General features: G+C 45.8%; 1 protein-coding gene across 1 annotated transcript in view; it reads right to left on the bottom strand.

The window, feature by feature from the left end:
* Nucleotides 1-932: 932 nt before the first annotated feature.
* SMC1A (structural maintenance of chromosomes 1A) overlaps nt 933-12,771 on the bottom strand; it is a 36,418-nt gene continuing 24,579 nt past the window's right edge. Inside the window, exons 20-25 of the mRNA XM_033104426.1 lie at nt 5,947-6,103; nt 5,324-5,478; nt 5,055-5,206; nt 3,923-3,992; nt 3,530-3,640; nt 933-3,102 (exon numbers count right to left, since the gene is read on the bottom strand). Coding sequence (XP_032960317.1) covers nt 3,019-3,102; nt 3,530-3,640; nt 3,923-3,992; nt 5,055-5,206; nt 5,324-5,478; nt 5,947-6,103 — 729 coding nt within the window. The 3' untranslated portion in view covers nt 933-3,018. The remainder of the gene's footprint in view (nt 3,103-3,529; nt 3,641-3,922; nt 3,993-5,054; nt 5,207-5,323; nt 5,479-5,946; nt 6,104-12,771) is intronic.

Here is a 12,771-nt window from a genome sequence, read left to right as displayed (position 1 = left end):
TCTTGGAAACACACCACGCTTTCTGCTCTGCTCTCCTCTGAGCGCAGCCTTCCCGGAGCCACGTCACCCTGTGATGATACAGGCAGGACGGCACAAGGGTAAAGCACTGGGCACGCAGAGGATTCAAGCTGAAGTCTAGGCTCTGCCACTGAAACACTCGATTCTCAGACACGCCATGTCACCTCTCCGGTCCTCAGGATTTAAGGCCTTCGTAGTAGTGGTGTTCCTGTGGGCCAGGGCCCTAGCCTAAGGCGTCTCATGTAATCCTTTCCACCCTGTGAAGCAGGAATTAGTTATCCAGATTATTACCCACACCTACTGAATTAGATTTCCAGGGAGAGCAGAGCAAGGAGCGCCACATCCCTTGGACGTGCACCAGGAAACTGCTGCTTTGCATTATAAGCCCTTCTGTACTGTTTATTTTCTAACCAGTGTATACATTGCTTTGATTTTTTTAAAAGGAAAAAGCTTTACAAGTGATTCCAGTGCCCAGTCAAGGTTGCTAACCAGCCTCACAGTGGAGAAAGCCCAAGACTGAATCGGAGAGCCCAGGTTCAAACCCTCACTTCTACCTCACGGCTGGGTCACTTAACCTTCCTGGGCCTGTCTGCTCATCTGTAAATGGGGAGAATAGCAGTCAATACCTTTAAAGGCCTGTGATTATGTAGGTGCCAACTCATTTGCTTCAGGCATATTTCCTTTCGTCCTCCCCACACTGCTGCAAGGTAGGCCGCTATTATCTCCTGTCCTACGTGAGGAAACCGGGGCTCAAGGAGGTGAAGTAATGGGCTCGTTTCTATAGCTGGTGCTGGAACCAGGGTGACTCCCAAATTGTGCTCTCCCACATATGCCAGTACTTCCCAAACTACAGCACACAGTCCCGCACCGGTGGTAGGGGCCTTCTTTAGTTCAACACAGATGCATTTTGTTTTGTTTTGATAGTTATGCCTTTTAATATGCATTACAAAAAACATAACACATCAAACCCGTGATTTCACAGATATCACTACTTAGGATGAAACTGAAATAGGTAACAATGTTAGACCTAAGACAACCTCAGAAAGATATTGAGTAAATAGTACAGGAGGGCAATTTGGAAACATCTATTAAAAACAAAAATATAAATAGTCTATGACTGCAACTCAACTTCTAGGAATCAATCATAGGCAAATTTTCATATACCTACACACACGCGCGATGCTCCTATGTGGTATTTTGTAATAGCAAAATAGTCTTACTATTCCAAGAGAGATGGGTAAGTAAATACGGTAGTCACATGACGGCAATCTACACAGCAATTACAAAAGGATGACCTGAATCTACTAGCAACATGCACACGTCTCAACAACTTTAAAGAAAGCAAACTGCAGAACAGTTTCATGTGCCATTTGCATTAAACACAATAACATTTCCAATGTATTCATATATGTCAATCTTAAAACAAAGTCTAGATAGGTGTACAATAAAGAGAATAGCAGTTAAGGGTGGGGGGAATGGTAGTTGCACGAGGCTAGCTTTATTTCTAATAGTCTAATTTCTTAAAAAGAATGAATTCGTGCATTACTTGGGTAGTTAGTACTGATTTGACTTTTAAGAAAGAAAAATGCAGTGTATGGATTGGGACAAGGTAATGGTGTGACGGTGTCTGTGAACGAGCAAAGGCTGACCCCATGGAAGCAGGCTGTGCTGTCTCGGCACAGTCTCTGCAGCTGATATGGTTAGTTCCCCAAAGGAATGTCACGTGTCACTGGCCGGGGTATGACCCAGGCTACCTCTCCCCCACTTCCTCACAACTCACATTGGGGCTCGGGCACCCAGTTATCACATGATAAACGCTACAGGTTTCCTGAGACCCTCCGCTTACCAGGTAAACCCCACCAGTGCTCTGGAACTTTCCCAGTAGCCAGCACATTCAGCAGCTCCCAGATTCGGAGGCTCCTTTAGTCCCCGACAACCGGGATCAGAAGCCCTCAGGGGTCCAGGCATGAGAAGGCGGTATTCTGAGGGGTTGGCACCTAGTGGACTCCAAGCAGGGATAAGGCCTCCAGCGAGGAGCTTGACAGTATTAAATCCTGAGGCAGGTCTTACTACTAGCCCCATTTCATAGATGAGGAAACTGAGGCACAGAAAGGTCTAATTGGTGAGTGATTAAAAAAAAAATGGGACTAAAACCCGCAAGGATCTGTCCCCAGAACCCGGGCTCTGCTCCTAGTGCCTGACCAAATCCTGCCAGTTTCTCGAGGTCCAGCTCAAATGCGACCGTCTCCAGGACGCCCGGAGGTGATCCTCCTCCTGAAATTCAAAGTGCCTATACACGTGATCCAGCTGCCACAAGGACCCCGAAACCCACCGCACCTCCTTAGTAGGAGGGATCACGTCTCATTCAGTTCTGTATTCCTAGCAAAGAGCCTGACAAACAGAGGGCATTGAGTGTGTCTGATGAATACACAAATAAATAAAAACACAAATGAGTGAATGAGGGCAGTTCCATGTGACTGCCTGACGCCTATGAGGTCCTGAAAACCTTTGCCCAGCTCTGGGGTGCTGTCACACTAAGCTCTTGGAGTCAAATTCAGCCCAGTCTCCTTCTAAAATGGGTCTCCAATATCTTCATTATTTCACAAACACTCCCACATGCACACATGCGGACGCACACATACACACACCCACACACAAGCAAAATGCAAGGGGCCTCATAGACCCATGGTTACGGGTAGATATTGGGGGGGACTAGGAGGGAGGAGAGGGGGATGGGCAGATGGCCCTGTCCAGCTCAGTTCAGTTCAGCTCAGCCTCGCACCTCCTTCCAGAGGCCAGGATGCTCACTCCCGGTAGCTCAGGGGTTTTTGCTCCAGACCTAACATCACCTCTGTTCCTCTTCATGCTGATAGCAGTGCCGAAATCCCATGACTACAGCAAACAGGGACATGAGGTAGGGGAAGGTTGGCAGCCAAATATCCAGAGATTGGAAGAGGGGCAGCTTAGGGATCCAGACAGCGCACGAGGGCAGAACTGCTGCTACTGCTCGTTGGGGTTGGGGTTGGCATCTGGGTACTTGGTAAGGTCGAAGGTCAGGACTTTGCTGATCACACAGTCCCCTTGCTGGATGGAGGGAGAAAAAGAAAAAGGAAACTGTGAGCAGAGAGTAAGAGGCCTCTAGCATCCCAGGGGTGGGGGCCTCAAACCCTCCTCCTTCCACAGCTGCCCAAAGGCCACGCAATGCTTCTCTCTGGGTGCGAGACGAATGCACGCCGTCCTGTGTACCTTCTCTCCCTGCCTACCTCCGCACTCTCCTCCTTTCTCTGCTGTCTGGCTGCTTCTGCTTGGCCTTTCCGCCTGTCCCCAATGCAACGGCCCTGTCCGGCCGGGCTGCCTAAGCCTCCAGGGCAGGGTTCCAACAAGCCCAGATGGCCGTGCAGGACCTAAGTCTCTGCCCCCCTGCCGCCAGCCCCTCCACTGCGGCCTTTCCTTCCTGCCTTGGGGCGCCTGGCAGGGAGTGGGGCTGGCGTCTGAGCCGAGCCCGCCCTACCTCCGGGTAGACGCCAATGAGACTCTCAGCCTTGGTGTAGAACTCCTCCTTGAGAGAGATGACGATGGCCTGGAAGTTGCAAGCCGACTGCTCCTTGATGTAGTTGGCCACCTGTGGGAGGGCCGCAGGCACTCAGCGGGGCTGAAGCCCCAACACTGCCTTGTGTTTTCCAGTCAGAACCAGAGGCAGCGGGGTGGGGTGGGAGGTGGAGGGCACGGGGAAGACACAGTGCGAGAAGGTCACTCACTAGCACGGCGTGGATGACCCTGGGCCCAGGCTCCCAGGCACAGAGAACAGGAGCAGGAACAGCGAGGGCACACTCAGGAGTCGCTCGCTGAAATCCAGCCCCAACCTAGGGGCCTCCTTCCCGGGCCCCGCTTTCCTTGCACCCACCTTGCCAATGTTGGTGTTATCCAGCGCAGCATCAATCTCATCCAGGACGAAGAACGGGGCTGGCTTGTAGCTGGGAGGGAACCAGTGAGTGAGATCACACTGCTGGGGCAGGGGTGTGGTGGGACAGCCCCCGGGCCCACCACACAGGCGCGCTTCCCCTCCACTTCTTCAGAGACTTAAAAACCCAGGCCTTCACGTTCCCTGAGCCTCTAAAGGCCTATAGACCAACTGAGCTCTCCTCTGCATCAGCCCTGTGCTCCCGGCGCCTGCAGAACCAGAAGACATGGTCCTCTCCGGAGCTTCCCAGCTGGCTGGGGAGATAAGGTGTGCCAGGCTCTGGCCACACCAAGCAGGCTACGTGGTGTGCCGCTGCCTGTACGCGTACTGTGCCCTCTCTCTGAAATGCCTACTGGTCTTCCTGGCCACCTTCTCCTCATTGCGTGCATTTCCTGCTCGAGCGTTAGCTGCTCACCCACACCCTCCGCCCACTGGGTGGTGTCCCACCTCTGTGCATCCACAGCATCCACCCTCACCCGTCCTAACACTCAGCTCACTGTCTGTTTGCACATCTGGCTTCCACTAGACCATGAGCTCCTTGAGGACAGAGAGCATGTCTGACTCATCTGTGTCTCTAACCCCCTAACAGGGTCTGGTACAGAGCAGCCCTCAACAAATGTTCGCTGAATGATACTATACAATTAAGCACTAAGTTGTGGGGGGTCAGGTTCAGTGCGACTGGCATTTAGGAGGGGCAGGGCAGAGTAGGCCGGTGGTTAAAGCAGGTTTCCTAGAGAACAGGAGGAGAACGAGACGTAAAGGGGCAGGAGGTGCCAATCAAGCTAGATTTGCATGGAAAGGGCTGAGTAGCCAGCAACCACGGCAGCGAAAGCCTGGTGGTAGGCCTGAGTACCTGCGGGAGCCAGTGAGGGAGGGCGCGCTGCGTGGAGAAGGGTGGATGGGGAACACGGGTCTAGGACAGCAAGGGCAAATGTGCTGTAGTAGGCAGGGAACCAGGGGTACAATCCAGATTCCAGCAGACCATCTTCACCTCTGCAGACCTCTGCACATCCTCGGGCCCCCGAGAGACTCAGTTCAGTCTCTCTGCCACCTGCCCTGGGGGCCACAGCCTTACCTGTGGATGGCAAAGAGCAGGGCCAGAGCTGCCACTGTTTTCTCTCCCCCTGACAAGTTGTCCATAGGCCGGAAGCGTTTGCCAGGGGCCACGCAGTTGTAGTTGATGCCATCCAAGTAGGGCTCCTCAGGGTTTTCAGGGCCCAGGAACGCCTAGCGGGGAGGCAGATGGATCTGGGTCTCGGTCTGGACGGGGATGGGGGCAGGGAGCCTAGAGGGAAAGGCAACTGAGGATGGTAGGAGCTGGATGGGTGAGGGGCCCCCGCCTACCTGGGCACTGCTGTTGCGGGACAGGGCCTTGTAGATTTCGTCAATGTTAGTGGCCACAGACTCAAAACAAGCATTGAAGCGGTCAAAGCGCTCCTTCTTGATCTGCTCGAAGGCCTGCTTGGCCTTCTTGGCTCGCTTTCGGGCCGCCTCAAACTCTGCCACGAGAAAGAGAGAGGTTACCCCTCAGTGCCCGGGTTCTGCCAAGGCTGAGGACCATGCTCTGGCAAGAATGGCCTGCAAATGACAATCCACAGAGCAGGGACATCCCAGAGAGGGAGAGGAACGCCTGGGGAGGGTCCCAGGAGGACGGTCCGCCACCTCCTGTATCCAGTGGGCCAGCCACATAGTGTGAAGAAACACGGGTTTGGAGCCACAGAAACACGGATTCTCCCCTGGGCTCTACCAGCAACCAGCTGTGTGACCTTGGGCAGGTCATTCACTCTCTCTGAACCTCAGCAGTCTTCCATTCTATAAAACACGTGTGATAACCCCTACTGTTCAGGCTTCTTGGGACTTTCAAGAAAGCACGTGAAAACGGGAGCTGCTGTGATGCACCTGACAGGCCCGACACACTCCAGCCTCCTGTCTTCATCTCAGGCCCAAATGAAAGGGGAAAGTCCTACCATCTGAGGTCTCCTGGAACTTGTCTCGGACACTCTCTAGCTTTTCCATGGCCTTCATGTTGGGGGCAGCAATGCGCTGCAGCACACTCTGCTGCTCGTTCAGCTTCTGCTGCAGTGTGTTCATCTCCTGCTTGATCTCCTCCTCAGCCTGGGCATCCTGTAAAGCCAAGGCACAGCAATAGCAAGAAGGGCCAGGCCCCTGAGCCCAGGCCCCCAGAGCTGCTTGATCGCATGGGGCCTGGGGGCCTGTTCCCATGTGGAAGGCAGGTTCTTCCCCAGCTCGGTTCCTCCCATAGAAACCATTCGCACCAGCCCTGGAAATAACAGGCTGACCCTGCTTTCCCATCTCGAGCCCTTCCCCCAGGCTCTGTCAACCTCTCCGTCTCTCAGGAGGAGCAGCTGGTGGTGCCCTTCTCTGGCTCTCAGCCCAGGCCACGAGCCAGCGTCACCCCAGGGTGACCTAGAAGCTCCCACACAGACTGGTCTACACTCCACAATGAGTAAGGCAACTCACGTTTGCTGTCCCGATCACTGTATCTGAGCAAATCCCAGTTGAGTTTGGTTTTAGGTTTCATGGATATGGCAATGCATGTCTGGGCTTGTGCCTTTCTGCCACTTCTAGTCAATAACTATTCACTGAATGGGGGCCTTGGGGCCCCCAGGTCCTGTGAACCATGGTTCCTGTGCTCACAGAGCTCACAGACTAACAGAGGAATGCATATAAGCAAATAATGAGAACACTGTATGGTGATACCACGACAGTGCTAAACACACATGGCAGGCGAGCACACAAGGGCGCCTAACTCAGAGTCCGGGGCTCGGGAAGGCTTCTAGAACGTGTTTAAGCGCAGGCCTCCGGGATGAAAGGTGACGACGGAGCAGGAACAGTCTTCTAGGCAGCAGACTGAGCATCATACGCAAAATCAGGGGTTTGCTCATGGTTCATTCAAGGAATTCAAAGCAATTCAAATAAACTCCAAAAGCCCCCACATACACACAAAAAAGGCAACTCAATATGGCAATAGTAGCAACTGTGTGTACGTGTGTGTGCACACGCACGGGTGCTGGGGGGAGAGACAAGGCAGCCTGATGACGAAGGGCCTTTCAGGTCTTGTAAGAGGTTTGGACTCTATCCTATGGGAGGTGAGACATCACTGAACGCCTTCAAGCACAGGAAGAACGTGAACGTATATGCATGTTAGAAAAGCCCTTCTGATCTCTCTATACTGCTATAAAGTGGTCCTCAGGATATGCTGTAACAAAATGTGAAAAGCATACAATACAATGCTATCTTTTATCTGAGAGAGGGAATATGAACATATTTGCATACAAATATATTGGCATTTGAAAAGTACAGCGGAAAAAAGGATAAACCACAAACTACCTAAAATGGTTATGCCTGGAGGAAGGGAGGTAAAGGGGACAGGAAAGGAAGCTAAACTTCTCTTCATGTACCTTGTACTATACTTTTGGTTTTTAGAACCATATAAAGATTTTACATAATTTTAAATGAAATCAAAATGTGAAAAACACTGGGTAAAAAAATTGTTGGGGAACAAGACAGTCACAAGATGCCCAAGAATTACCCTAAAGATTACTCACAAAGGAGAAAATGTTTAGTGTTGAGATCTGGCAACTGATACGTTAACTGAGGATCAAACTTAGCATCACAAATACAGGACATGCTGACATTCTATGCCTCCTGGGTAACACGATAAAAGGTACACAGCATTGCCAATGACATGTTCTTGTCAAACAATTAGTTAACCCTAATCCATCAAGCCTCCAGGCTAGGTCAAACTTCCAATTTACAGGAAGAACAAGTTAAACAATAATGAAAGGAAACTAAAGAGACAGGACAACCAGAAGCAATATGTGAATTTTGGTTGGATCATAGTTTTAAAAAAACAAAAAAAACTATAAAAGACACTTTTGGAACAACTAGGGAAATTTGAATATGGGCAGAACACTAGATGTGAAATTACTATTAATTTTCTTAGGTGTAATATGCAATTGTGGTTATAGAGGAGAATCCCTTGTTCTCAGCATTCTGAAGTATTTAGAATCGAAGTCTACAACTTCCTTCAAATGGCTCAGCAAAAACAAAAAAGTATAGTGCAGAGGGAGGGAGGTAGGGAAGGAGGGAATCGAGATGAGAGAGAAAGCACACTGGCAAAATATGCATTGGTGAATCTAAGGTGAAAGACACGTGGATGTTCACTATACTATTCTTTAAATTTTTCTATAAGTTTGAACATTTTCAAAATTAAAGTTGGAAAAAGTCAAAATGCTAAAAAAAGCAATCCCTTAAAAACTGGAAACAAAGAAAGCTGACTGTAAACATTAAGCTGGTTAAACATAAGAAATTTTTCAAATTACTTTAAAACATAGGAAACACGACTGTACATGGCCAATGAGCCATTACCTTAACGACAAAAAGAACCTCAAGGAAATCTTAAACAGCATTCAATAATTAAATTGTTACCAATGATATCTAATTGTGATTTTCAGACTATTCTATACAGAATAGCATAAAGTAAATACATTACTATGTTAGTGCTGCTAGGAACCAAGATTTTTAGCAAGAATAACTGGAGACTCAAATATAAAATCAATGATGTTAAACTGTGAGAATTACAATTTCAATTGGAAGTATCAATACAAAATCATAATACATTTTCCCTCAAAGTGAAAAAAATGCATTTCTTAGCCTAGTCTACTGAAAAGTTCTAGAAGCACCAAGCAGCCCAGCAGTCATGAGCACTCCAGTGTCCAGATGGTTTGTTCTGAGCTTTTTATCACTCATGCCCAGCTCCTACTCCCGACTTAGGCAGATGTTGACCACCCACAGGCATCGCCTTGGTAATCACTAAATAATAGCATTTCTCACTAAAAGAAGTCAGACCTTCTAGGAGAAATGGCTAATTCTAGGTCTTGGCATGGGACATGTAGAGGATGAGCCTGGACATACCAGAAAGCAAAGAAGATACAAAAGACTACAAGAGTTCTGTCAAAATGATTCAGAGCCACATGCAATAAAATGAAAAGCCACATGCAAAAGAATGAAAACTAGACTGCTATATGTTGCCATACACCAAAATTAACTCAAAATGGATTAAAGACCTTAAACATAAGACCTGCAACAATAAACCACACGGAAGAAAACATAGGTACTAAACTTATGGACCTGGGATTCAAAGAGGGTTTTATTAATTTGACTCCAAAGGCAAGGGAAGTAAAAGCTAAAATAAACGAATGGGACTATATCAAACTTAAAAGCTTCTGCACAGCAAAAGAAACCATCAACAAAATAAAGAGGCAACCAACTGAATGGGAGAAGATTTTTGCAAACAGTGCCTCCGATAAGGGGCTAATATCCAAAATATAAGAGGAACTCATGAAACTCAACAACAAGAAAACAAACAACCCCATTGAAAAATTGGCAGATGACCTGAAGAGACATTTCTCCAAAGAGGACACACAAATGACAAATAGACATCTGAAAAAATGCTCAACATCACTAATCATCAAAGAAATGCAAATAAAAATCACAATGAGATGTCACCTCACCCCAGTCAGAATGGCTATCATCAACAAGACAAATAGTAACAAGTGTTGGAGAGGCTGTGGAGAAAAAGGAACCCTCATACACTGTTGGTGGGAATGCAGACTGGTGCAGCCACTATGGAAGGCAGTGTGGAGGTTCCTCAAAAAATTACGAACAGAATTACCATATGACCCAGCAATCCCTCTCCTGGGTATCTACCCAAAACATCTGAAAACATCTACACATAAAGACACGTGTGCTCCAATGTTCATTGCAGCTTTATTTATGGTGGCCAAGACATGGAAACAACCAAAGCGTCCTTAGATAGATGAATGGATAAAGAAGTTGTGGTATATATACACAATGGAATGGAACTACTTGGCCATAAGAAAAGACGAAATATTGCCATTTGCGACATGAATGGACTTCAAGATTACCATTCTAAGCGAAATAAGTCAGACAGAAAAAGTCAAGAACCATATGACTTTACTCATATGTGGGATATAAAACTGAAAGCAACAAAGGAACAAGACAAACAAACAAACAAAACCTCTTAGACACGGACAATAGTTTAGTGGTTACCAGAGAGTAAGGGGAGAAGAGGGGTAGTAGAGGAGGGTAAATGGGGTCAAATATATGGTGATGTATTATACAAATGTACACCTGACACCTATATAATTTTACTAACCAATGTCACCCCAATAAATTTAACAAAAAATAATTTAAAAAAAGAAAAATATGAAAACACTTATTCGTAAAGATATAGGTATCCCTTTGTTCATTGTGGCATTATTTATAATGGCCAGGACATGGAAACAACCTAAGTGTTCTTTGACAGATGATCAGATAAAGAAGACGTGGCACATATATACAATGAAATACTACTCAGCCATAAAAAAGATGAAATAGTGCCATTTGTGCCAACATGAATGGATCTGGAGGGTATTACGCTAAGTGAAATAAATCAGATGGAAGAGGAAAAAAAATGAATTTCACTCATATGTGGAATATAAAACAAAAAGTAACAAACAAAACAAACAAAAATAAACTCATAGATAGAGACAATAGAATGGTGGTTACCAGAGGGGAAAGATGGTGAGAGGAGGGAGAAGTGAGTAAAGGGGGTCAAATATATGGTAACAGAAGGAAACTAAACTTCGGGTGCAGAGCATACAACGGTACACAGACATCCAATTATAATCTTGCACACATGAAAATTATATGTTATTAACCAATGTTACCCCAATAAATTTAATTTTAAAAAATGATTCAGAAGCCAACTTAAACAAGTTCCCACTGGCCAAAAATGCGACAACTTGATCAATAAGGATAATAACCACCGCAGAGTACAACACACCAAACGTGTTTAAACCCGTAAGTTCATAATGATTTGCAAACAACTCAGTGGGCAAATCTTGAGAATGCCAAAGAAACAATTCATTATTTTATAAAATGGTAAATCAAGGGAAAGAATGAAGCATATATATCCTGGCTCTTCTATACAAATTGTACTTCAGGGTAACCAAAGAATTGATGAGAGGAAACCTCTGGTATTCCAGCTAATACACAAAAAAGAAATGATAGAATAAAAAGATCACCATTTTGCAACCCCGGATGAATTTATGGACCTAGGTAATGATCACCACGCCTGGAAACTACACAGAAAAGGCCACACAACCAGACATTATAAACCTCCCAATGGAAGTCACAGTGCTACTTATGAAGCAGTCTTCACCAAAACATACCCCAAAACTTGAATCTAATCAAACCTCCACATATGAGCTGTCCAATAAGGTAGTTATTAGCCACATGTGACTATGGAGCACGAAAAATGCAATTAGTGCATCTGAGGAACGAAAGTTTTAATTTTATTGAATTTTGGTTAATTTAACTTTCAAAACTGATATTCAATTCAGTTACTGGAAAACTTTTAAGTATATTTGGAACAACTTGGGTACATGGTTCTGCTTTTTCAATTGTAAATTTTAGGTTATCTAAATACAGATCAAGTATTTCTGAGGAAAAGTTAGCATCCAAATTGAGATATGCTGTAAGCGTAAAATACACTGGATTTTGAAGACTTACTACAAAAAGAGACTGTCAAATATCTCATCAGTAATTTTTAGATTGCTTACACACTGAAACAGAAACTCTTTTGGATGTACTGAGTTAAACAAAATGTAGCATTAAAATTAATTTCACCTTTTTAAAATTACACACGTGGGTAGTAGTATCTCTACTGAGCAGCACTGATCCACATCCAACTCCCCACTTACAAGAGCTATGGGGGATCGCAGAAATCTTTTTTTGCTTTGTTCTGGGGAAAGATTTTTTTAAAAAAATCACAGGATATAATCAATGAAATACAGAATGTAGAAAATCTCCAGGAGAAATGAGCCAATTTCTTCAACAACAAAAAACATAGCAAAGAAAAATAAAAAGGAGGGTGATCTTATAGATTAAATGGGACTTAAGACAGTTATCAACCAATTGCTGTACCAATCAATCATGCATCTATCTGTATCTCTCATCTCACTTGACGCCCAATTCAAACAAGTTAATTACATGTGAGAGAGAGACAGAGGGAGGGAGGGAAGGAAGGAAAGAGAGAGGGGAAAGAAGAAAGAGGGATGGAGGGAGAGGGAAAAGGAGGGAGAGAGAGACAATCAAGGAAATGTGAATACTAACCATAATATTAAAGAATTATTGCTTTTTTAGGTATGAAAATGATTCTACATATTTTATAGAATTATCTCTTTTAGTCCGAAGTATTTACAAATGAAATGACATGATGTCCAGAATTTATTTTTAAATAACCTAGGGATGGGAAGGGAGGGTGGAGTGTACAGGGGTGCACGTAAAAACAAGTTTGGCCATGAGCTGATCACTATTGAAACTGGTGATGGCAACATGAGATAGCATTATATTTTACTTTTACATATGAAATTTTCCATAATAAAAATCTAAAAATAACAAAAACAAAAATCAACTTGAAGTGGCTCCCAATGGCCAAGGATGAGACAATTTAAATATCAAAAAGGAAAATGCCTGGATGGCTCAGTTGGTTAGAGGGCCTGCTCTCAACCACAAGGTTGCCGGTTGGACTCCCGCAAGGGATGGTGGGCTGTGCCCCCTGCAACTAGCAACGGCATCTGGACCTGGAGCTGAGCTGCACCCTTCACAGCTAACATTGAAAGGACAACGACTTGATGTGGGGAAAAAAAGTCCCGGAAGTACACACTGTTCCCCAATAAAGTCCTGTTCCCCTTCCCCAATAA

This window comes from Rhinolophus ferrumequinum, chromosome X (genome assembly GCF_004115265.2).
Source record: "Rhinolophus ferrumequinum isolate MPI-CBG mRhiFer1 chromosome X, mRhiFer1_v1.p, whole genome shotgun sequence".
In the NCBI taxonomy this organism is placed as follows: domain Eukaryota; kingdom Metazoa; phylum Chordata; class Mammalia; order Chiroptera; family Rhinolophidae; genus Rhinolophus; species Rhinolophus ferrumequinum.
Note: the sequence above shows the minus strand (reverse complement) of the source record. Positions and strands in the feature narration are given on the sequence as shown.